This window comes from Eretmochelys imbricata, chromosome 2 (assembly GCF_965152235.1).
Source record: "Eretmochelys imbricata isolate rEreImb1 chromosome 2, rEreImb1.hap1, whole genome shotgun sequence".
NCBI lineage: Eukaryota > Metazoa > Chordata > Testudines > Cheloniidae > Eretmochelys > Eretmochelys imbricata.
The window spans coordinates 228,944,090-228,970,970 of NC_135573.1; the positions used below are offsets into that span (position 1 = coordinate 228,944,090).

Sequence of the window (26,881 nt, forward strand, 5' to 3'; positions counted from 1 at the left end):
AACCTCCTTTTATGAGGAGACAGGAATTCACAGCTGCTTACAGGTTGCCATTCCTCCTCCACCTTTCCCAGATACCCAGCTCCAGGAGAGGTTGTGCTAGATCTCTCTTCAGTCACTCAATAGCAGAGAGGATCCAGCAGCAGATAATACAGATCTTAGTTGCACTACTTCCTGTCCTGCTCCTGGGGACATGCAGGTACATGATGCCCCTCACTCAGCCTGTACTGTAAGATGATAGCCCAGCCCTTTGGTTATTGTTGTGAATACATTTAAATATAGCTAAAGAAGACAATCAGAATAAGAAAAATGTGTTTGATTATTATCGTTATGGAACAGACACACTCACAGAAGTAGGTTCCAAACAGTGCAGTGTTGGAAAATAACCACGATCATGTGACTGGTTTGATCAATCAGAATTAAGGATTTTAAGATCTATGTTATCATTCAGAAGAACTACTACTATTGGATACTTAATCTGGAAAAATACCCTCTTTCACTAATGTAAGATAGAGCTTTTATACCATCACACATTTTCTAGATAGCCTCAATAAAACACTAACAGGGGCAGTTAAATCTGTTTCTTTATTCCTTCATTGAATGACTGATGCCATTTGCGATTATAATTGATTCCAGTAATATACAACAGTTTGCATACACTATGGCTAATTTCACTGAAAGGAAGCTTTCCAGACACAACGGGAAGGAATCCTTCTTGGTGTAGTGATTTAGATGCTTATACTACTTGAAGGTTTCAAAAAGCCATATTTGCTGGCCTTTTAAGATGTGTCCCAATATTTCAGAAATGACTCAGCATTTTTTTCTAATGGTAAACAGAGATGGGTGAAAAAAAATTGGCAAATAGTTTATTTGCTGAAAAATGCAGTTTCCAATCAACATAAACTGTTTGCCAATTCAGGCTGAATTCAGCGAACAGTTTCAGCTGAAAAAAAGTTTGGAAAAAATTCTGAAAAAAATTGAATTTTTTTGACATTTTCAACACTAATGCTTCAACTTTTCCTTGAAAACAACATTCCGTTTAGAATTTTAGCTAGATTTAAGTACAAAAAACACAAAAGGATAAAAAATCCTGAAAAATAAACAAAAAATTTCATTCCACTCTGAGTGATTTGTTTCGTTTTTAGTTTCAGCAAGGAAAAAAAACCCCAAATTGTCATTCTGGGTAAACACAAAAAAACCCATGTTTTGATTTTTCAGTTTGGCCACTGAACTGAAAAATCAATGATTTGCCCAACGCAAGTGGTAAATGCTCCTTGAAACACTTCCCTTTTCACATTTCTGTAACTGTGATACAGTAGAAAACTTTGCATCTGAGACGTGGCCTAACTCTCACATGTCAAGCCATGTACTGTGGTACAATATTTATTTCTCTCACACTTTTTGTTGATACAATTAATTCCCTGCGGGTGTATGTTTGACCAGAATTCTAGAGACTGGGTTTTTTGAGGCTAAATAAGTTTCCCACCAGCGATTCATGGCAAAATCCTGCTTCCACTGAAGTCAGTAACAAAACTTTTACTGACTTCCTCTACTGATTTCAATGGGGCAGGATTTCACTCTTGTTGTGTATGTGTCTGTGTGGTTGATGAGTAGTGAGTGACTATTTCAGCTTGTGAGTTATCTTGCCAGCATTACTTTTCTGTCTGAAACTAAAAGGTTGTAATATTTTGCTTTGCAATAACATTGCCATAATGATGAAATTTTACCTCCAGATAGTCATAGCTGCAATTATCATGATGCTCTAGACTCAGTGTGCCAAAGGCAAATGTGATGAGAAGGCCTGGATTGGTTGAGATGGTCCAGTAACAATCTCTGTCAGGAGGATAGTTACCAGGGTATCCCGGCGAGTTTATTGAGCCATAAGTATTTGTTAGTTCACTACCACATTCTAAACAGGGGGAAAGAAACCCACAGAATTACTTCACTCTTTCATCCAACTTAGTTAGAATGTACGTAATGGCCAAATCTAAATCCACCCTTAATGATGGAGTTTATGGACTGTTTTAGGCTATCAGATATATCAGATCAACCCATTTGTTTTCCTTCTCAAGATTTACATTTAAGGAAATCCATGAACAATAAAAATAGAACCCCAAATATTTTCTAAAGGTGTGTGTCTACACTGAAAACGTTACAGTGGTGCAGCTGTAGCTCTGCTGTAGCACTTCACTGTAGACATTCCTTATGCCAGTGGCAGGGGTTCTCCCTTTGGTATAGGTAATTCACCTCCCTGAGAAGCAGTAGCTAGGTCAGTGGAATCATTCTTCATCAACCTAGCACTATCTACACCAGGATTTAGGTTGGCATAGCAACACGTCTGGGTGTGTGTGTGGATTTTTCACACCCCTAAGTGACATAGCTATGCTGAGCACAGCTCCAATTTTTAAAAAAATTGTGTAACTCAGTAACTTAGTGAAAATATCGTGAGAGATGGAACAAGCAAACACACAGGCCTCTTCTGGGGTTCACAGAACTAGGCTGACTGTATGAGCTTTTTTTTAAAACCTAATCCCCCACTTTTTACGCTACTGCAAAGTTGTTACCATTTTTTTTAAAGTTTTTCCAATTCAAGTGTTATGTACTCAGGGTAGAGGAATAATCCTTCCCACAGCAAAGACTGGGTAGCACTAGTGGGTGATTTGTATGTTGTACACATACTATATCTAGTTTATTCAATAAACATTTTTGATCTACCTCTGGCTCTTTTTTCATTCTCTTATTGATGCCCTTTCTCTGATGCATTTTACTCACTGGATGTATTCCCTCCCTCTCCTCTATCCCCTTTTTTTCCCTGTGATCCCGCCTAGGCAGTACTTGGACACAATAATTTTAAAGTTCTAGTCAAGCTTTCAAACCCAGAGTGTTTGGGGGGGTTGAAATTAGGTAACATGAATTTGCCCTTCCCTAGCTGTCCTGAAAGAGGCCCAAGTTAATGATCTACTTTGAGAAAGGAATTGCCCAGTCCACCAAAAGATCATGCAAATGCTGTTTTCAGGAATTCAGACATAAGAGATAACTGCAGAGAGAAAGTCAAATTGTTTGAAATTTTGATAGAAAACTGTTATGTTTTTTATTCTCATTATCTTAGCCTTCTGCAAACTGACAGTGACAGAGACAAAAAACTTACTTGCCCAGGGGATAAATGATAATAAAAAATCTCAAAGTCCCCAGGAACGCATAACCTAGGATCCTAATAAACTTTTGAGAATCCCTCATAGAAAGAGCAAAACAACCTTAAAAACTAAAGCAAAATCCTAGCAAACATTGTCCAGCCAGTAGTTGTTAGTTAGAATTTGATTCAGAGAATCTACAGATAGTTCATCGTCCATCTTTTCTATCTTACTCTTAGTCAAACTTTGTCCTTCAGCTCTTGACCTTTACTAACCAAGTAGGACATAATGACCTTTTCCCCCTTTTTTGGTACATTACCTGACATCTCTTAAAACTTACCTGGTTCTCGAGACTCCCATTTAACTGTAAATCCTCCTGCATTAATTGTGTGGCCAGAACGGAACCAGAAATACAAGGAATTATGGGTACTGAAAAGCTCAGCAGGGTGAGATGAGCCACAGTATTTTCCCAGCATGTATGCTGATGCTGAGGACCCATCATGAATTTGAAGGAAGTCAGAATTACAGCTGCTGTGCGCTTCCAGTTGGAAGAATGGGAAAGTAATACGCAGAATCTAACAGGAAATAGAGTAAATTAGATCATTTTACTTGTCCATCTGTGGTCTAAAGTTTCAATTGTAAGAGTGATGTAGACATTGTTTACACAGTAACCCTGTACGGAGCAGATATACCTGTCCACACAATTGTGCACATCAGTGACAAGCTTCAGAGCAATTATGAAATTTCCTGAAGAAAACAAAACAAACAAAAAACCCAAGACAAAGGAAGGTATTAAGTAATAATAAAGGTCAAAAGAAAGGAAAGGAGATACAGAAAGATCCAGACAGACAGAAAAGTTGTCTAGGAGGACTTAATTCCTAATATTACTATTCCTATAAACTAATAGTTACTCAGGATACTAATTTTTGGATCCTCACAGCTAAATTTGATGGTATAATGTTAAGAGTTTGAAATACAGGATAACCTAGCAATATTTGATTAGAGTTTCACCGTGTTATTTTCTTTATGGTATGTAATTAATTAACAAGCATATTCCCATTCTTTATATTGTTTTAGTATCTTCCTTTCAGCTACAAAACTAAAGGCTCTTTTGTGGATATAAATTCTTCCTTTTATGAACCTACTGTAGCCAAATAATGGCATACGACAATTTAGTTAGATCCAGATCATCAGCTGGTGTACTTCAGCGTAGCTTTACTGACGTCAATGGCGCTATATGGATTTAAAGCTGAGGATCTGGCATGTAGCCTTCTTCATAAACTTCCAGTAAACAACAGAGATTGGTTAATTAGTATTCTTAAAGTATAAAAATTAAAAAACAAGAAAAGTTAATCTTCGGTCAAGAAATCTTAGTCTTAATCAGGAACTGAAATGCTTTACAATTTTTTAAAATAAAATTAGAAAATTTGATCCCAAATTAGTATCAGAATATATGTGTAGGCATAAAATATATTTGTGTGACATGGAGGCCCATTGGTGCCAATGGGCGAAGAGTTCACTGTTCTGTAACAGTAACTCCTAACAGGCCTAACAAACTCACTATACTTTGCATATTGCTTTCATAGTATTTATCCAAAGAGGGTCAAGTGAGATATCTAGAAAAAGCTTATGTCATAATCATTAACATAATTATTGTGAGATGTATGTACAGATGTGTATATACACTGGAAAATGCATTTTAAAGTCTGAATCAAAGCGGGGTTGACAAGCAGGTTTTGACCAGATAAAGGATTCACCTGTCTGCTTTGGTTCACATGTAAAATAAGCATTGTAAGCCCACACAGTGGAAGCCCGTTTGCATAGGATGTGAACATGAGGGTGTGATGGCAATAGGAAATAAACCCTGGGGTCACCCTGACACTGGGGACAAAACAATGTCTTTGGGGAATATAACGAGTATGTAAAAAGACACGCCTTCATCCTTCACTTCGGAAGTAAAAAGGACAGCACTTTTCACATTCATGAAAGGGAAAGCCCAGCCACACTGATGGTTTAGGAGAGACAAACTGCTTTTAGCCTAAACAATGAGGAGTCCTTGTGGCATCTTAGAGACTAATAATGAATTTGGGCATAAACTTTTGTGGGCTATAACCCACTTCATCAGATGCTTTTAGCCTGTTAGAGTTAAGTTTAGATTCTAGGAAGCATGTTATACTTTTTGTTTTATATGGACCCACTTCTCTTTCCACCATTATTCTTATTCACTGTATCTTAGATCTTAGCCTTTGATGATAAACTTATGATGGTTTTCACTATATCTGTATCCCAGTGCTGTGATGTTATATTGAAGGTAATCCTCAGATGAACCAAACAAGCTGGTGTGTGCATTGTTCCTTTGGGGACAGTTTACCTGGTAATTTCTGAGAGTGTCCAGTGGTTAAGAGCTAGACACTCCAGGGGAACACTTCAAGGGGGCTCAGGGACTGGTCTGCACCTATTGTTCATCTGCAAGGCAAAGTAAGGGCTGGCAGAGCCCCAAGGATATTCTCTGTGTGCCTACCAGATTGGTGGTGTCAGGGAGCTGACATCCAGTTAAGCACAAGCAAATCTTCCTATGGTTGAAGGCAGTGAGATAACAAGGTCACTCACAACCTGGGCACCCCGAGAAAGTGCCACAATTTGTAGATCAGCTTTTCTTATGCTCAGCCACTGAAGACGTGAATTCAGGAGTCTACATTTCACAGACTCATAGAGATTAGACATGGATAATCCTGTGAGGTCATCTAGACTAGACTACCAACCTACCATCTAACCCATCACAGTGCAGGACTGATCCCTATTGGATATTCATTAATATTTCTAATGCAGCTGTAAATGGATCACATCCCAAACCTAAAGCAGTGTAAGAAATATGGTTTCTGTATTATTTAAGGTGTTAGTATGTGTTGTCTGGTGTTGCCAACTCTTGCAAGTCTATCGTGAATCTTGCAATATTTGCTGTTTGTTCTTAAAGCCCCTGCTCCTGAAGGCAAGTGATTATATGGGAATCTCAGCTGTTGTTTTTAAAGTAAATTTCTAAACCTCATGCTCATGAAGAAAAGCATAAAAATGTGACTCAAGTGCACCATCCAGGTTCAGAAATCCGAAGTCTGACAAAAAGAACTAAAATTAATTCTTTTTAAAAGATCTTATGATTTTTGGTGGCCAGGCTCATGATTTTTGAATGTTTGGGGTTAGAAGTGCTGTGTAATTGATGGCTGCAAGAGAAAGAAAGAAACTTGAATTTGGCCCTCGATGCATAAAAAGTATTTCAGTTCACCTTTGAATACCTTTAGCATTTATTACCTGTTTGACAGTTTGTATTTACACTCCTTCCCTCAGACTGAAATTCATCCCCTGAAGTCATTTTTCCTGACTCCAGTAACACTTCCTGGTCATAATTATGACTGTGCTGATCAACTGACAGTTACTCATTCCAGTAGGGTGATTTATTTTTAGGTGCACTCTAGTTTACCTTATTGTTGTTAGTTCGGATAACCCAAGCACAGCTGACCCGGTGATCATACTGCTCACTGCCTGGATTGTTAGGGTAGCTGAATGACCCATTGGAGCCTGAAAGAAACCCTCCACAAACTGCAGGAAAAAACAAAACAAAATAGATTCATTACAGTTATTCCTGCATTGAAGTAAATAGAGTGAAATCCTTTACCATAACTTTTGATTTGGTAAACATTTAGAAAAAAAAGGTGAGAACCATTTGTATAAGAGGAATGGCTGGGATTTACTGAAAGCAGAGTGACCTCAGGTGAGTAATAAGCAAAAGAAGCCTAAGAATTAGCGATAGCTGGGAAATTTCCATCAATATGACTTTTTGATAGAAAATGCTGTTTCTGCAAAAACAATTTTTTTCCACAGGAAAATTCAGATCTTGATAAAGTTTTTCATTTTCTGTGAGGAAAAATGAAATATTTTGTTTCTACTGGTTCAACTTGAACTGAAACATTTTGTTTCAGGTTTGTTCAACATTATACTGCATATGCCTATGCTGATGTAATGTCTCTTAGGAGTTTTAATACGGGTGCTTTATGTCCTCATTCTCCTCTATGGGCCTTACTCCCTGACCAGATTACATCTCTCATGATGCACAGTGGTCACCTCTCTAACCAAGCTGTGTGGTGCATCATGGGAGATGTAGTCTGGCAAAAGAACCCGTCCCACTAGGAAGAATGGGATCATGCTGCATCTGAACTACAACTCCCAGGAAGCCCGATGGCACCATATGCAGATGCAGTTTAATGTCCAACTGAATCCAGATGAAATATTTCAATTCAGTTCAACAAACTGAAATGAAACATTTTTATTTGGGGAATGTCTAAATGTTTTGTTTTGATTGGAAATGTTCAAGTAAAATATTTCACCGTTTTCTAACCAAAATATTTCAAAACTTTTCATTCCACAAAAAACCTGATATTTTGACATTTTGTCCAGATTCAGGACTAAAACAAATGTTGAAGATCAGAATTTCCTGTGGGACAGATATTCCAATTTTTAACTGCCTCTACTTTGAATAATTCAGGAACAAAAATCCAATTTTCATACAAGTGTGCTTAGTAATGAAAAGAATCAAGAGAAGAAAAAATAGGAGAAAATAGGATATAGCCAGACATATCTCCAAATACAAACAGTTCTCACAATGGGTATTTAAAAGAGTTTCACTCCCCATGCCATACAAAGTTATAACTACATGCACAAAGGAAAATAAAACAGAAAAAAGAAACAAAAGCCAAAAAATAAATAAAAACTACATTTAAAAAACCTTAAGGTTGCAAAGTGAGGCACTCAAAAGTTAGGAAACAGCAGAATTAAGGTTGCTTGTGCTTGTGCATTATGATACACTTCTTAATTACATGATAACATACTATTTTTCCACAGGAGCCCTGACTCATTCAGTGCACAGGATGAACAGTGCTCAGTTAATTAGTAGTCAGTCAATATTTTGTTTTCTTCTCATTGTTGGGCACCATGCCTTATTTACTTCACACTATTCAAAAATTGTTATGAAGGCAGAATTACTTATTTACTCATGGTGTTCATCACGATAGTATCTAAATGCATTGCAAACATTAATTAATTTTCACAACAGCCTGTGAGATGAGTGGGTATTATCACTATGTTACAGATGGCAAACTGAGGCACAGAGAGATTAAATCAAAAGTATCCACCACTTTTGGGCGCCCAATTTGAGACACCTAGAACCTGAGTTTTCGGAGCGCTTAGCAGAATGTAGCAATGACTATGTTCAAAACACAGCTTCCATTGACTTCGGTCGCAGCTGTGAGTGCTCAGCACTTCTGCAAATCAGACCCCAGGGTTTCAGGTTGGGCACACAGAAAATAAGCAACACACAATTAGTGACCTCCTGTGCGTGGGCACCAAGTTTGCATAATTTTTGGTGGTACACAGAACAGATACAAGCAGAGCCATCCCATCCATAGGACAAACCAGGGCAACTGCCCCGGGCCCCGCGCTTTGGGGGGCCCCATGCTTCAGTGGGACACAGGGTACAGGGTGGCCTGGGGAGTAACGGGTGGCCTGGCACTGGCAGCAGCGAGTGACTCGGCCCCAGCCCGCCCCGCTCTGCCCCACCCCACTGGCTCCCAGTGTCACTTGGCGGAGGGGGCGGAAGCCAGAAAGAGGTGGAGCGGAGGTGGGGGCTTGAGGAAAGGGGTGGAATCGGGAGAGTGAGGAGGCAGAGCAGGGGCAGGAAGAGGTGGGGCAGGGCAGGCTGGGTCACTTGCTGCTGCAGCGCCAGGCCCCCGGCTAACTCCCCAGGCTGCCCTGGCCCCCATGTCCCCCTGAAGCACGGGGCCTTTCAAAGCACAGGGCTGTTGCCCCGGTCCGTCCTATGGACGGGACAGCTCTGAAAATATAAGCCCAAACTTTGGCGGAGCCGGGCCCACGTTCCTGAATATTGGTGGAGCACAAACACCACGGGCCCATATAACTCGCTGCCTATGCTCATGTGAAAAGTGTGGTTTAAGTCTCTTGCCTAGCAGGAGATAGGAACTCTGCAGCACTGGCAGCTATAGAATACAGTTCTCCAGGCCAGTAGTCAACTGCCTTAACCATGAGATCATCCTTCCCCTTCCTGCAGTCCCCTGCCTCATTTCCTGTACACCTTTCAACTTCTGCAACAAATGAGGCAAGGGTCCTACAGACAGCAGCTTCTTTCACTGCACAGCCCTGATCATCCCCAGAACAGGCCCATCCTATACACTGAATAAGGTAGGGGTCCTGTGGAAAAAATAGTGAGTGATCATGTAATTAAATACTGTATCATAATGCACATGCACAAGGGCAGCAAATTAAAATTTCATAGACCTGGCATTTCCTAACTTTTGAGTGCTTGATTTTGGTACCTTAATAATGTTCTTTTACATAGTCTTTTATATGTAATTTCAGATTTAAAAAAAAAACTAATCATACAGAAATTGCATTACGTGTTATCATATAGATACCCATATGGTTCATCAACAAGGTTTTGGAATCTTTAGCTCCACCATACAGACCTCTGCCATTTAAGCTAATACAGTAACTGATAGTAACAGTATGATGTTATCCTTTGTGTGGACCAGCACTAGAGGGGGGATGAGATAATTTTCCAGCAGGTTTCACAGATATTTACCCAGCTATTTACAGTCCTCGTCCCCAATCTCCTTGCCCAGCCAGGCCCAGTTCCCTTCGCAACTTCTCTCTTTCTCTGGCCTCAAGCTACCCTTTCCCCTCATGTTTCCCATCTCCACTGCCTCCCATTACTCCCCAGCCAAGCCAATCCCTCTTTGCCAGCCAAGTTAAGTGTCCTTGCCTCCACTGGCTTCGTCCCAGTCTCTTTACCCAGCCAATCCCAATTCTCCCCCTGCACCCTAGCTTCTTATCAGATCTCTCTCCTCTCCTCACTTCCCACTAGTTCTTAGGCGCACTCTTCTTGCCCTGCCAGTCTGTCTCTCCCCCAGCTCCTCACCCAATATCAGTTTCCTCCCACCCACTGGCTACCCCTCACGTCCTTCCCTTTTCCCCAGACCTTACCCCAGCCACTTCCAGGCTCTGCCCCCCACCCAGGTTTCTTGTTCCAATATACTTCTCCATTTTTCTCCCCTGAAAAGCTCCAGGTCCAGTTCATGTCCTCTCTACATTTGAATCAGACAGCTTCCTCCTCCATTCTGCCTGAATGCCAGCAAGAGGGTCATTGAGAGCAGGGGACACATCAACTCTCTGCTCTCAATTCCAGTGGTTGGCCCTACCATAGCCTGCAGCAGCTGGGACCAGCCATTATAGAGAAAGTATTGTTTCAAGCTTTGGACAGGAGCATGCTCATTTGATCTGAGGGGATGGCGCACATGCAGTCTTCTCAGTATTAGGAGTCGTGAGAGGCTTGAGCATGCTCACCAAGGGTGGAATCTTCAGAGATTTTAGCTGTTAAGCTCTACCAAGTCTCTGCTAAGCATGTCTAAACTGCAATTTTTTAGAAGCTTATAAACTTGGCCACATGTAGGTAGATTTTCACAGAAAGGCACAGCTCTGACACAAAGGCCATCTCTCTGACAAATTTCAAGTACCTCCTCCAAAGCATAGGTGTGCTAGAGCTTTTTCAAAGAAAAGGTCACCAGGATTTTTTTTTAACATTGAAAGACAATGCATTTTTCCCTAGCCTTTTTCTTAGAAATGGCAGAAGCATTTTGGCAAAAATTTCAACTAAGGGTTTATTTAGTTTAGTTTATTTATTTAAATAAAATTAATACTTGAGGCAGATACCCAGCATGGAAAATTTCAGCCTGAACAGTTAAACTCTGGCAAAGTTCTAAGCAACTAAAAACAGGGTCTTATAATGGGAAGTGTCAGCCAACTGTAATGTTAGATGATGCTACCAGCCCACACAACTGTCTACAATACATATGAAGTTGTAGAGCCACACTGTGACAGACTGATGCTGGGGTGTGTGTGTGTGTGTGTCAGTGGAACGGCACCTTGATGTTAAATTAATTTTCATAAAGTATTTGTAAAACATGCCACTGAAAAACAATGTCAAAGACAAGGCCATGTAATTTCCCTACAAATGTAACGTGCCCTGGCTCTGTGGGTTATATTTCCTTTAAATAATGTTTTCAGTGTGTGGGCTTCCTTCATGTTTTTATTGTTAACCAAAAACTTCAGGGCCTCATTTAGCTCTCCCTCTCCAATCTCCATGAACAGCAATGATGCTATGTTTTTGGCTGAGGACACTTTTGGTCAGCTGCTGTTTCAAAATGAACTTTTTCAAAGTTTTCAATACTCCCCCCACCCTCCCCGGTTTCTAAGCCACTGGGATCCACACAGTTTGGCTATCTTTCTCAATTCCTTGATTGTAGATTCAGGCTGGTTCAGTGTCAGAAAGCCATAAAGTTAAGTCCCGGTGTAGGCTCCTATTCTACGTTGGTTCTGCAATGTAGTATTCACACAGAGGGTGATGAGGTGCACTGTGACTTACAGGTACTATATTTCAGATAAAACATTTAAACTGAAGTCTAGTTCTTGTCACCGTCTGCTGTACCGGGTAAAAATTAAAGATTCTGTGACACTCCTTGAAAAGAAATAGTGATCATCCTGGTTTCATTGACAACATTCTCTTTGTCACGTAAGTTCTAATATCCCAGACTGCATAGTGACTACTATAGAAAGCCTAATAGTTGCCACATTTGCTTGAAGCATATAGTCATTGCATTACCACAATCTAACTCTTTTTTGTGAAGCCCTTTGAGGCAAACCAAGTATGAAATACATTATATAAATCAAAAGCAAACTTTATTCTGTTCACTTGTGATTCTATTATCCCTACCGCAAATCCTCCTTCCCATCTGAATTAGTACACACATGGTCAGGATTCGGAAGATCTCTATTTAACTACAGAAATCTAATTTTAGGATTTAAAGGGACTAGTCAAGGCTAGTAGGCCTAAAATTCAACCTGTCTGTTATGCTATTGTTGGTAAGCACGTGGAGTTAGAAGCTTTAAGCATTATGGGCTCAATACAAGAGTTCACTGAAGGAGTGGGAAAGACTCACATGGACTTTGGATCAGGATCTATTTTCCACTGCCTCTCGTATTTTAAACCCAAGGGTAAGACTTTTCCCTTATAAACCTCATCTCTAATCCAAATGCCTTTTATAGATATCAGATTGATAGGGTGTTGCTTCAGTTCTCAGTCACTATGCTTTTCATGTTACCTTGCTGGGGAGTCTGACACTGAGGTCCAGTCCAGGTATTTGTACATTCACAGGAGTAGCCATTAATTCCATCAGTACAACTTCCACCATTCTGACAAGGGTTGCTAGAACACTCATTGATGTTTTCTGTACAATTGATGCCTGTCCAGCCCGGATCACACACACAGAAGTATCCAGAGAGTGTAGCCTGCAAGAATAAATTGAATGAAAAGATGCAGCAAATGGGAGTCAACGTAAGTCATTAATATAGTTAATAAAATCATTGATATTTATTATTGTTTTTAGTTGGCAGTGCTGGTGCAGAGAAACAAAGGAAGCACTCAGTAGTCAACTGTCTTGACATTAGATACTTGTTAGATACTAAAAAAAGCCCAAGGCCTAATCGGATTAGCTCCTTGTTTTGTCTATTATTGCGTTGCAGAGGCCTTTCAAATTACCTGAAAAAGTCAAATCTATCTTACTTTAGCCATCCAGAAAACTGTTTGCTTGGCACTGAAATTATTACCCTAGAAACAAGTAAATCAAGTTACCTCTCAGCGCTGTAGTACAAGCCAGGACAACAGCTGTTTATAAATCATTTGTCTCAGGCCTGGTCTCTGAAGCCTGAATAGTCTAAAGGGGCCATGAGTGGGATTTAACTACTCCAGACAGAGTTAATGAAGAATGGAGCAAACCCAAAGGACCACAGGATCAGGCCAGCGGTCCATCTTGTAAGACCCAGGGGGTCTCAAACCCAGAGGCTGTTACTAGTTCATATTCCACTACCTATGACCCACTGTGGACACAGACCATGGGAAGTCCCGCATCAAGGGGTCTGACAGATAGCAGCCACATGGCTCCTGAATGGCTCCCCACCTTATATAAACACAAGAGATGTTCTGGGAAGAGTCCAAGCAATGGTATCTGTAGCTGCCATGACCATTCCTGATCCCTGGTCTTGAACTCCTGGCTTTGACCTCAGCTTGATTTGGACCTCACCTCCTGACCCTGACCCTGAAACCTGACTTGGACTCTGATCCTTGGTATTGACCCCAGCCTGGAACTCAACCACAAATTCCTCTGCTACTCTCAGTCTCAGGTTTGACCCTGCTCTGATGTTTGGTCCCAACTGCCCTGGTCAGAATCCTGACAGTTTGCCTGCACCACTCTTGCCTATGGTGAAGGTCTACCCTGGAGGACTGTGGAGGCTCTGGGACCCTCCTTGTCTAACACGCCCTACAGGGTAGTGGAGATACTTGAACGGGTTTGACCCTCCCAGGAGGAGCTCCCCAAGCTTCAAGCCCAATTATCCCAGCTCACAACACAGAACCAAGCTCTACACAGGCAACCCTCCCTGCTCCATGGTGAAAATGCGATACTGAGGTCCCAACTGGCACAGAACTGTGCAGATAACCAGCTGCTATGAGAACAGACAGCTTGGCTACAGGACGAAAATACCCAGACCCAGTGCCCCACTCAGAACATTTTAATGGGGACCCCCATAATTCAGGTGGTTTATTAACCAATGTTGCCTGCTGTTTCTGCTCCAACCCTGTCCTGCCCCACCAACCTAGCAAAAGTATTACTCATTATTAGCCACCCGTTGGGAGATGCATTGTACTGGCCCTCGCCCCCACTTGAATGAGTGAGCCCGACACTATCTGACTGGGATGCCTTCCTCCAGGTGTTTTCTACTTTATTTGATGATCCACACCATGCCCATTCAGTGGAGGTGGCCGTGTGCAAACTCCAGCAGGGGTAGGGACCAGACTTCTTGTACGCAGCCCACTTTTGGCGACTAGTCTCCGACACTGAGTGAAACAAAGTGGCGCAGCTCTACCAGTTCTATTGGGGACTATGGCAAGAAATTAAGGATGATCTAGTTTGTGTGGAGGCCCCAACCAATCTAGGTACATTGGTCAATCTCATCATAGCCATCAGCAATAGGCTCCACAAACAACATAAGGAAAGGAAGGGGTCCTGGTCACCACTTGACTGGTACCTCGTGGTACCCCTCTCCAAACCAGACCCAAAACCCATGCAGCTGGATAACACCCATTGCCATGTGACCACTGAGGAAAAAGAGCACTGCTGTTGTCATGGGCTGTGTTTCTACAACGGAAGATCCAGCCATATTCTTACCAATTACCCATCCCTAGCTTTAGCATGACCGATTTCGGGAAACGACGCAGGCCCAGGAGAAGGAGTTGGCCTGGGCAAACCCCCAGATAATGCCCCCCTCCTCCTCACTGAGGCATGCCCCAGGCACAGCGAGTGCTCCCTGGACCTTAAAGTCTGGATCTGTTTGTGTTCCAGGAGAGCCTTACCAAATTCCCCCACAGTGGGCACTGGTGGATTCTGGGGCAGTGGACAACTTCCTCGATGCCAGTACTGCCCAAGCCCTGGGTATTCAGGCACAACCAAAGACTGTCCCAAACCTAGTGGAAACTTTAGATGGCTCACTCCTCTTGTCAGGGCCAGTGACACAGGAGATGGTGCCTCTGGAAGTTGCCATTTGCAACCATCTGGAAATCCTTCCATTTGGAACAATCTGCTCATCACATTTCCCCATAATCTTCAGCATTTCATGGCTGGTTTGGCAGCTCATGATTTCCACATCCTTTGGCATGAGCACCAGAGTAGCTTCTGCTCCAAGTTCTGCCAAGAAGTCTGCCTACATGGGCCCCAGTAACACCTCCACCCTTGCATCTACTATTCACGGAAGCTCACTCCAGCTGAACAGAGTTATGAAATTTGAGATAAGGAGATTCTAGATCCCAAAGTGGCCTTTGAAGAGTGGCACCACTATCTGGAGGGTGCTCGGTTCTCAGCACAGGTATATTTGGATCACAGAAACTTAGTAGCTCTGCCGAGCCAAAGCACTGAAACAGAGGCAGCTTCGCTGGACCCTGTTCTTCACACACTTCAATTTCACCATCATGTACCACCCAGAGGCCCAGAACAAGACTGCTGAGGCCTTGTCCTGAAAGGAGAAGATCTCACCAGCCAAAAGCCCCCTATGCTGAGTCTCAAGCCCCAGAATTTCCTGAATGCATTGATTCAGAACTTCCATTCGGCCAGCTGCTCCTTCTGATGGCCCTGAATGTGCATGACAATCCACTCACATGTCGATTCCTGTGAGACATGTGTCTGCACCAAGACACTATACTCAAACACCTGTGGCACCCAAATGCCTTCCAAGACCCCATTCAGATCCCGGGTAGCCATTACCCTGGAATTCTTGGTTGAGCTACCTGTGTCTAACAGTTACACTGTAGTCAACCACTAACAAAAATGGCCCACTTTGTCCCCATTGCACATACGCTGGCTGCAGAAGAAATAGCCCAGCTCCTGGTGGCTCATGTCATCCATCTCCAAGGATTCCAGGAGTGAGTCCCAGCTGATTGTGGTCTCCAGTTTCTGTTGTGGTTCTGGCATGAAACCTTGATTGCTCAGGACCTGCGCTTAAACATCCACTGCCTATCACCCACAAACTGACCGTCAGTCTGAATGAACAACTCAAGTGTTAGAACAATATTTGTGCTGCTTCACAAATTTCCACCAGGACAACTAGTTGATCCTCCTACCCAAAGCAGAGTTTGCTTACAACAATGCTGATTTTGTCTCCACCAGGCAGAGTCCATTCTATGCAAACTGTGACTTCCATCCCCCTTCTCCTTGCAACTCCACCAATCCCACAGCTGCCACCTAAGTATGCCAGATCCATGATGTCCAAGAAGAACTCAAGGCACATCTGGACAAGACCAAGGAAGATTATAAGCAGTACGTTAACCACCAGTGCAGGGAACACCCAGAATTCACTGTTGGGTAAAAAGTGTGGCTCTCAGCCCAAAACCTCCACTCCGACTGGCCATGTTGTAAATTGTATTTCCAATACCTTGGGCCATATTTCATCAGCCAGGTAATTAACCCAGTGACGACGGGGCTTTAGTTACCCAGATCCCTCAACGCACACCCAGTGTTCCCTATATCCTTGCTAAAAACATCAACAACCCCTTCACGCACCAGGCTCAACCACCACCCCCTCTGGTGCAGATCCAGGGACATGACAAATACAAGATCCATGAGATACTGGACTTCAAAAATCAAATATGGTTTCCTCTGGGAGAGCTGGTTCAGAAGAGTGATCCTGGGAGCTAGAATCCCAAATCCATGACCTCGTGACAGCCTTCCATGAGGCCGATCCAGACAAACCCAGCCCAGTGGAGATGCCCCTTAGGAGGTGTAATGTAGGGCTCATGGGGTCTCAAACACAGCCCTGAAAAGCTGCAGGTGGCAGATATCTTCATGCTGCCACCCACAGAAGCTATAGCCAGCTTGTGCTCCATTATCCATGACCTGTTGTAGACTCAGACCACAGGAAGTCCTGCCTCAAGAGGTCTGACAGGCAGCAGCCTCATACCTCCTGATTGGCTCCCCATCCTACATAAACCTAAGGGGTGTTCTGGGAAGTGTCCAGGCAACAGTGTGGCTCTCCTGTAGCTACCATGACCATTCCTGATCACTGGTCTTGCACTCCTGGCTTCAACCTCAACTTGACCTGCAGCCTCCTGACCTGGACCCTGATCTTTGGTATTGACTCCAGCCTGGAACTTGATTATGAAACTCCTCTCAGTCTCAGGTTTGACCCTGCTCTGACCCTTATTCCTGACTGCCTTTGCCAGGATCCTGACACATCCAAGCCAGTGCGCTAAATCTGATAGTAGTGGTATCAACTGCTTCAGAGAAAGGTGTAAGAACCCTGTCATGGAAAATTATGGAATAACCTACCTGACCATATGGGAAATTTCTTCCTAACTCCAGTCAATTATTATGCCATGGAACATGAGAGTAGATACAGTTACAAACTCCTAATCATATTAAAGTAACTGCATTTTCTCAGAACACGAAATTCACTTCACACACAAAGTCCAAGTATTTGGGGTCTATGTGGGTAGAATGCAGAGTGCTGGGGAAACTCACCTCCCTGCTGAGGCCTGTGGTGTTTCACTAAAATAGCACCCATTGACTCTATACCAGTTGCATGGAATACAAGAGTCAGTAGTTCTGGATAAACACAGATCTGCTGCCGCACCTCTGGTCTGCTCCCATTGTGGTCTTCTGCACTAATAACTGTGTGCACAGGCACCATTATGCAGCCACCCCATTAGTGGGATGCCTATCCAGTCCCTTTGTGGGGTTTAAGTATCATAGAGGGTCTTGAGCTGGACTGCCACTCCATGTGTTAACTTCACCCTTTACCTGTTTAAATGTCAATTTTTGGACACCTCCTAGGCTCTTACTTCATTGCTATTTATCAGCAATGAGTTCTGCAAATTAATGATGCACTGTGCAGGATACTATTTCATTTGACTTGTTCTACATTTGCTGGATGTCAGTTTCAGGGGATGTCCCCCGTTCTTTTACTATGAAGAAGGGTAATGGAAGCACTTACTTTCTCTGAATCATTCTTTATTTTGTGTTTCTCTCTTTTGCCCCTTCTTTTCATCTCCTCTCTAAACAATCCTAATCTTTCCTATTTCTCCTCCCATGAGGGTCTTTCCAGATCTCCCATTGTTTCTGTTGCCCATCATTTGAGCCCCTTGTGCTTCTTCTATGACTTTCTTGAATGAATACAATATTCCAGGTGGGGGAAATCTCACCATCAATTTATAGAATGGCTCTATAATATTTCCACTATTATTTTCTATCCCTTTCTCTACATGCATAACTTTTTTGGTCCAGCAGCGCATATTGAGCAGAGGCTTTTATTGAGGTGTTCACAGTGATGCTAAAGTCTTTTTGCTGAGTGTTTACTTTTAATTGAGGGCTCAATAATGTGCATTAGTAGTTGCAATTACTCCTTCTGGAATGTATTACCTCATGCTTATTAACAATGAAATTTCATCTGCCTTTATGCCACCCAGTGATAGCTCTGTTGGGTTCCTCTGAAGTTCATCTATCAATTTTAGGTATTTACATGTGTCCCGTTAATACATTATCTGAGCATGTCACAGTTTTTAATCTATTGATCCCCACAACACCCATGGGAGGTAGGAAAGTACTATCAGACCATTTTACAGATCGGGAACTGAGGCACAGAGAGGCTAAGTGGGTCACAAAGGAAGTCTGTGACAGAGCAGGGGATTGAACCTGGATTGCCAATGCTTAGTGACCTGAACTAGTCTCCTATAGTCTTGACCAACCTACATTTTGTTAAAACAACAAGGAGTCCTTGTGGCACCTCAGAGACTAACAAATGTATTTGGGCATAAGCTTTGGTGAACTAGCAAATAAATCTGTTAGTCTCTAAGATGCCACAAGGATTCCTTGTTGTTTTTGCTGATACAGACTAATATGGCTACCACTCTGAAACCTACATTTTGTTAGCTGCAAACATTTCCCCTCATTCTTCACCTCTTTACTAGATCATTAATAAACATATTAAACAATGGTCTTAATACAGATTCATGGAGAAATTCCCCTGCTAACTATTTCCATGTTGAAAATTGACCTACCCTCATATCCCACCCTCGTCACCACTGGATATGAGTCAACAGTGTGCCCTTGTTGCCAAGAAGGCCAATAGCATTTGGGGATGTATAAGTAGGGGCATTGCCAGCAGATCAAGGGATGTGATTGTTCCCCTCTATTCGACATTGGTGAGGCCTCATCTGGAGTACTGTGTCCAGTTTTGGACCCTACACTACAAGAAGGATGTGGAAAAATTGGAAAACATCCAGTGGAGGGCAACAAAAATGATTAGCGGACTGGAACACATGACTTATGAGGAGAGTCTGAGGGAACTGGGATTGTTTAGTCTGCGGAAGAGAAGATGAGGGGGGGATTTGATAGCTGCTTTCAACTACCTGAAAGGGGGTTCCAAAGAAGATGGATCTAGACTGTTCTCAGTGGTAGCAGATGACAGAACGAGGAGTAATGGTCTCAAGTTGCAGTGGGGGAGGTTTAGGTTGGATATTAGGAAAAACTTTTTCACTAGGAGGGTGGTAAAATACTGGAATGCGTTACCTAGGGAGGTGGTGGAATCTCCTTCCTTAGAAGTTTTTAAGGTCAGGCTTGACAAAGCCTGGCTGGGATGATTTAGTCGGGGATCGGTCCTGCTTTGAGCAGGGGGTTGGACTAGATGACCTCCTGAGGTCCCTTCCAACCCTGATATTCTATGATTCTATGACCATTTGTTTGTAGTGTTTGTTTTCTGTCTGTTAGTCAGTTTCTGACCCATCAGTGAATTCTGGGTGTTGCCCTAAATGGAACACTCCCAAATGTTTTTTATTGATGGTATCTGCTGTGTACTATGTTTTACTCTCCATTCAACTATTTTTTAATAGTCCTGCTATCTCTTATTCTGAGCCTTTTAGCTTAAAGCGAAGGTTAAGGGGTGATTACACTGTTTAAGTATCTACGAGGAGAACAAATATTTAATAATGGGCTCTTTGGTCTAGCAAACAAAGGTATAACACAACCCACTGGCTGGAAGTTGAATCTAGATAAAGTCAGACTGGAAATAAAGCATAAAATTTTAACGGTGAGAGTAATTAACCCTGGGAACACTTTACCAAGGGTCATGGTGAAGTCTCCATCACTGTCAATTTTTAAATCAAGATTGGATGTTTTTCTAAAAGATCTGCTCTAGGAATTATTCTGGGGGAGTTCTATGGCCTGTGTTATACAGGAGGTCAGACCAGGTGATCACAGTGGTAGTCCCTTCTAGCCTATGAATCCATTCACAAGCAGCAAAATTTGATATAGGATTCATAGCGCCACAGCCATGTTGGTTTTGTGCATTTAAGAAAAAGTACCATGTAAAAATGAACACTGTGATTATATTTTATCATTATTGTCATGTCTGAGTAGATCAAACTAGGGTCAAATCCTGCACTGACTTACACTTCCCCCCTCCTCCCGTGCAAACCTACTATATTCTAGGACAGTAGGTAAAGTATGGTGAAGAACACTTCAGAAATGCATGTAGAAATCACCACCAATGGGGTTGCACAGGGGTAAACCCATGCCGATTTTTATCCTCAATGGTATACTGTGTCTTAATGGTCACATCTAAACAAAATTGTCTCTTTAACTATGAGGAGACGTACTTACTAAGCACTGTCCATTTCTACACGGGTTTTGATGCTGACAGGTATCACTGACTGGGGCACACCCATTTGGCCCAAAACCACTTCCAGTGTATTCAGCTGGGCAGACACAGATAGGTGTAGGACCTGTGGAAGATGAGACAAAACATACATAGTAATTAGCCTGATCCTGATTACAGTAACAATATCAGCTTTGTCATTAACAGTATGTGAAACAGAGTCTCAATTTGAAACAGGGCTTTGCAAAATCCTTTAGTCTATTAACAGGTGATCTGTTTTGGGATGTTCTTCCCTGCTCTGTGTCCACTGTACTCATTAAGACCACTGGTTATTGGAAAGTCTTAAGAGAGCTGTGGAGGCCCACGTGCCTTTGCAGAGAGGTGCAGAATGGAATCTATAGCTGGAATGAGGCAGAGGGGTTCCAGGAGGGGAATTGTGGGGGCTGGCAACATCCGCACAATGAAACCTACAAATGTCTGGTGGTGGAATCTGGATCCATTCTGACGATACTGTAGCACTGCCAGAAGGCTTTACCTACATTCTCTGCAAATGCCAGGTCACTGCCTTTTGCACCGTTGTGCATCCTAGGTCTCCCGTTGCTAGAGACAGTGTCAGTTCACTAAAGTGTACATATCTGTTAGCTTGTGGTCTGAAGGCAAAAGTGAAAGTTGTAAGGTCAGAGGACTTCATTTTAAATGTGTCGTCACAAAACTGCCCACTTTTTTGAAGACTGATATTGAACTATCTAACAGTACTTAAAATGGCATATTACCTGGAGAGGGTACACATGAGGCCAATGGATGGCAACCTCCATTATGTATTGAGCAGATACCAATTTGGGTGCATACTCTTCCATCCCCTTCGTAACCTGGTCAGAATAAGATCATTGTTATTATACAAACAAACAGGGTTGGTGAAAATCTGTGAGAATCAAATGGGAACTGTGCTTACTCATACTGCCACCCAGGTGAAAGACTTAAATGGGGACCAAGTACGATGCTTTTCCAGCACTTAAACAGAAAAAGCTGAAGTTGACACTGGACCAGAGGTTTTCAAACTTCGTTGACTACCTCAGGTTACCACACTTCAGGGCCCTGACTCTGATCTTACTGATTCTGTTGTTAATCATAAGTAAATCCAATGGACAAAACAGAGTTACATCCGCATAAACCAAGTATGTGTGAGATCAGAACCTTAAGACCTGGGCTGTAGCAGTCATTGCATTCTGCCTTCCATTCATTTCTGCACACAATAAACCACAGTGGTGCATGGGTTTCTATAACTTTGGTCTCATGATTGCGAGACTGAAGTTTGGAATAGGCCCATGATGCACTGAAGTTTAGAACACAAACAACTGAATGGAGAGTGGGAAATCGCTGCTGGTGCTGCTATGAGGCTCATTAAGACAAGAAGAAAGAGGTACTTGGAGTATCATTCATCAAAGCCTATGAATTACTTATGATCCAGTGCATTAGATCAAACATGTACTCAAAATGCCTTCCCAGTATAGAGTAACATATGTGTGGTAAACAGTGTTGGTGAACTCTTCCTAACAGGAATTTATTTCCATTACATTTATTCCAGGCAGTTAAAAACATTTTTTCTGTTAGTTAGTATTTCTGTTAATGATGCTGTACTTCTCATAAAGGGCTTTAAAAATAATAAAACTCAAAATGTTGACTTATCACCACTCCAGCTGCTCTGTTTATTTTGTGGCTGGAAACACTGTACAGATTTTGGAAGCACTTTTAAAGCAATGAGTGATTAGTAAGTCTTTAAACAAGGACAATCCAGGTGGTTTGACATATAGCATATACTTTTAGTTAATGTGGACAACATAATAATGATCTTAGTTATTCACGTATTGTCTGCCAAAGGAAGCACACTGATAAGTCATTTAAAATGTCTTGCTAGAATGACAGGAATCAATTTAAAGGAGATGTAATTAGATATGTACACTATCCCATGCTCATCACTAAGTCTTCCTAAGGCAGTTTAAATGTGCTTTGTCTCAAGACACTATATTAAACCACATTAAAATCACGTTGGTTAGTATAACACCTATTTATTTAAACAAAACTAACGGTGCTAGAAGGTGTAGTATCTTCATGTTTTCAGTGTATATCCTGCTTGTCATTATATCAACATAAAGTCAATTCATTGTTTTACCTGGTGGACAAAGACTGCAGTGGAAGGATCCCATAGTGTTGATGCACTGAACCACTGGTGCTATTGAACAGCCTCCATTATTCATCTCACATTCATTAATATCTTGGCAACGGTAGCCATTTCCTTGCCAGCCTATGAAGAGAGACAGCAGAGAGGCAAAAACTGGCAAATCCTTACAACTACCTTTTACTTTTCTTCCTTTTAGTAGAACTTTCCTGCCTGTCCCAAGCACAGGAAAATATTACCTTTGCATGCCATTTAGGAAAGGCAGGTGAATGGGAAATCTTCCTCCTTTGAGGTATTAGAACTAAACTGAAATGTACTGTAGAATTTAAAATAATGTAGTCTGCTAAATGTGAGTGGGGACTTTTTATTTGAATATGTCCTGTGCATTTTCAGTAATGGATCACATTTTTACATAAGGATTAGGCCAGTCAGATCTTACCATAAAATTTTTGCTACAAAGGCTTGTTCTAATCCTGATCGTCATTATTTAGAGTCCCTGTAATCATGTTCTCTATAAAATGCCTAAATAACTCAAATAAGGGCACTGCAAAAAGAGAATTCATAGATTTTCAGGGCAGAAGGGACCATTAGATTAGCTAATTGGATCTCCCGTATAAAAAAGTCCAAAGAATTTCATCCAGTTACTCCTGTATTGACCCCAATCCTGTGCTTGTGAAGTATTGGCAGTCAGCACACACCATTGCCTCTTGTTGCTGAATGAGAATAAAGTACCTGTGGGACAAGGCCCGCAGTAGTAAGAGCCTGGAGTGTTGTAGCAGCCTACGGGAGGATTCTGAGAACACGGCGGACTAGAGAGGCTGCACTCATCTATGTCAGCACTACAGTCGGGGCTACCAGGCGGGGACATCCAACCAGCATCGCAGATACAGCTGTACTTTGGCTGCCATATTAAACAGCATGTTATGAATTAGGGCAATTGTGAAAACTACTAAGAAGCCTATACAAGGAACAATTTAAAAAAATCTTTTAAACTACAGCCAATTACAAGAGAGGTTTATAGAATCATAGAATAACAGGGTTGGAAGGGACCTCAGGAGGTCATCTAGTCCAACCCCCCTGCTCAAAGCAGGGCCAATCCCCAATTTTTGCCCCAGATCCCTAACTGGCCCACTCAAGGATTGAGCTCACAACCCTGGGTTTAACAGGCCAGTGCTCAAACCACTGAGCTATCCCTTCCCCGCCCCCGCCCCCCCCAAAAAACGTTGGCACGTGATTTGCTTTTGCATAGTCATGGGTAGATTTTCCCATCTTTCTTCCTCTGAAATTGAACATTTAGCACATGGCAATAACAGGCTGCATCATTATTTCACTAAGCAAAAGGAATCTGTATTTTACTGAACTACACCAGAGAGAATGAACAGCAATCATGAACTGTACCTAAACATAATTTAAAGCAATCAACTCAGCTTGCTTTGCATTTAGGGTAAAGAGACCAATATAAATATAACAACCTGAAATCAGTTTGGCAAACTGTGCAGTAATCTGTGTGAGGTACACAGTGTAAATAACTAATTAATTCACAAATCCATACTTTCTTTAAGGGCAATGATTACATTTACTGTAAACTTTACTAACACTCAGATCTTAACATCTGTAACGAATTGCAGTGTTCAGTGGAGTCAGCATGACTTATTTGGATTGAAGTTATGTTCCAGAACCTCTTGTTAAAGTGTGATTTTTATTTATTTATTTATTTATTTATTTTTAAGAACAATCCTTATTTGGTCTCAGCAATGTCCCAGAGAATTGGAGTATGAAGAGTTTTGAAGTTAACATTAAATAACATTAGGGTGGTATATTCTCAAGCGCTCAACATTAACTGTGATCTCGCTGAAGCCAAGGGGAGCTTTATTATTTACTTTAATGGGAGAAGAGTCAAGCCAACCCTGAAACTTTTGAAAATCCCACCAATAATCTACAAAATAAAGGGAAAATAGCCTAGAAGCAACTGAATGGTGAACCTTAACCAAATCTTCAATGCAGACCTACAGTTACTAAACTGGACTATTTTCATGAAAGACAGGCAATAATCATACAGCAGGTAAACAGTGCATGTGACATTGCCAGCCCCAGAAACTACTAGGGATAGTATTGCCTAGTCCTTGCTTTCCCTTCCATGGGGGTCTTGCAGTGACGACAATGTTTGTTATTCTTAACTATGTTTCAGATAATGTTAGGATTGAAATAATATCCAATACTAGAACTGGAGATTCAAGTAATGTTTTTAAATATTCAAAAAACGTTTCTTCTTTCCCAGCTGTTTAAAGGAGGATAATGATGGACCCGATACAGGTGCCTCTTGGGAGTTGCTAATTACCCTTAGTTCCTTCTGTGGTCACTGGGATGCTCAGCACCATGCAGCAACCAATGTTTGGTCATTGTGTACAGGATTAGTTGCCCAGGGCCACTATTTCACCTCGAGAGCACAGTTGGTTGGTACTTATTGGTACAATTGGTATTTATTGGTTCTTCAGGGTTCTTAAACGCTGACTGAAACTGTGTTGCATAAAGAGACTCATACTTCATTTCTTACCTCATTGGGCTGCTCCCTGTCTGAATCTATGCAGATGCCGTGCTCACAGAGAGCCCGAGAGCCTCCTTGGCAATCATCAAATGTCGAGGTACAATGGGGCCCATAGGTTTCTGGAGTACAGATACAGCTAGTGATGAAAACACAGAGAAATGCCATAATGTTGTCTGTCTTATTACCACAGTATCTGAACACCTCACAGTCTTGAATGTATTTAGCCTTACAACCTCCCTGTGAGATAGGGCAGGATACCCCCATTTTACATATGGGAAACTGGAGCACAGAGACACTAAGTGACCTGCCCAAGGTCACACATGAAGTTTGGGTTCAAGCCCTGCTCTGCCACAGATCTCCCAACACCTATGTTAGGGTACTAATCACTGGAAAATCCTTCCTCTCCAGTGTAGATGTTGGGACTCTCCCTTCAGTGTGGTTCTTTACCACGTTGTGAAGGTTGCAACTAACTGTATTCATATAGCAGTTTTCTGGCCCTAAAGTCCCCATTAGCCTTTCACAAAGGATTTACTTTTCAACAGGTGAAAACTTTCTCTACCCAGAGATAAACAACTCTCAGCAGACGTGATGGTGACAGAAGATGAAATGACAATGGCCTTATTCTGTTTTTCAACAGAAGTCATATGTGACTATTTTATTACAGTAATGGTACTTTGCACTTTAAATGGTGCCTTCCAGCCAAGGATCTCCAAGTCCTTTACAAACATACATTAAACTAAGCCTTCAAAACCCTCCTGTAAGACAGGTAATAATTATACTGTGACAGGTGGTGGAGAATTAACATCTACCTTACAGCCCACAGGTGTACTTGATAGAGCAATACAGTTAGACTAGTATCAGAGGGGTAGCAGTGTTAGTCTGGATCTGTGAAAGCGGCAAAGAGTCCTGTGGCACCTTACAGACTAGATGTATTGGAGCATAAGCTTTCGTGGGTGAATACCCACTTCTTCAAATCTGAAGAAGTGGGTATTCATCCACAAAAGCTTATGCTCCAATACGTCTTTTAGTCTATAAGGTGCCACAGGACTCTTTGCCGCTTTCATAGCTAGACTAGGGACTGAGGGACAGGTTTTTAGAAGTATTTAGACAGCTAGTGTGATTTTTCACAGTTAGGTGCTTAACTCCCACTGATTTCAATGAGATTTAGGCACCAAACCTCGGGCACATTTGAAAATCACACTTGATAACTAGCTCCATATTTAGGCACCTAAATACTTTTAAGAATCTGGCCTTGAGGGACGAGTCATTCAGCAAAACACCTACACTTACCGCTTTGCCAACTAGGGAGTGACTTGAGTGTGTGCTTAACCTTAAACACCTGCTCAAGTGCTTTGCTGAAACAGAGGATGTGTTGCTGGAGCTTCCTAGTAGTCAGAGGAAAGACACAAGCTTAAGTTGTAGCCTGTCTATTTGCTTTCCCAGGTAGGTAAAAGCCAGTTTGTTTAGTTTGGTATGAAGGGTATTTTTTAGCTGGCAAGAATAAAGACTTGAAGAGAAATAATAATGCTGGCTGGCTGGCTCTTTTGTTGTTGCTGGACCAGCTGACTCACTTCAACAACTTACACAGCCCTGCACTCATTGTGGAGATGAGGAAACTGAGGCATGGATAAATTAAGCAGTTTATGCATGTTCATACAGCAAGTTTTAGTGGAAGAGGTGGTAACAGAACCCAGGAATCCTGCCTTCCAGTCCTCTCAA

The 26,881-nt window shown here is 42.0% G+C and overlaps 1 protein-coding gene across 1 annotated transcript in view; it reads right to left on the bottom strand.

Moving 5' to 3' along the window:
• Positions 1 to 26,881, bottom strand: part of CUBN (cubilin) — a 219,163-nt gene that overhangs the window by 184,541 nt on the left and 7,741 nt on the right. The window contains exons 7-15 of the mRNA XM_077809433.1: positions 25,172 to 25,298; positions 23,350 to 23,518; positions 22,612 to 22,743; positions 21,215 to 21,310; positions 20,447 to 20,568; positions 12,350 to 12,536; positions 6,604 to 6,722; positions 3,469 to 3,703; positions 1,725 to 1,906 (exon numbers count right to left, since the gene is read on the bottom strand). Of these exons, the coding sequence (XP_077665559.1) occupies positions 1,725 to 1,906; positions 3,469 to 3,703; positions 6,604 to 6,722; positions 12,350 to 12,536; positions 20,447 to 20,568; positions 21,215 to 21,310; positions 22,612 to 22,743; positions 23,350 to 23,518; positions 25,172 to 25,298 (1,369 nt within the window). The remainder of the gene's footprint in view (positions 1 to 1,724; positions 1,907 to 3,468; positions 3,704 to 6,603; positions 6,723 to 12,349; positions 12,537 to 20,446; positions 20,569 to 21,214; positions 21,311 to 22,611; positions 22,744 to 23,349; positions 23,519 to 25,171; positions 25,299 to 26,881) is intronic.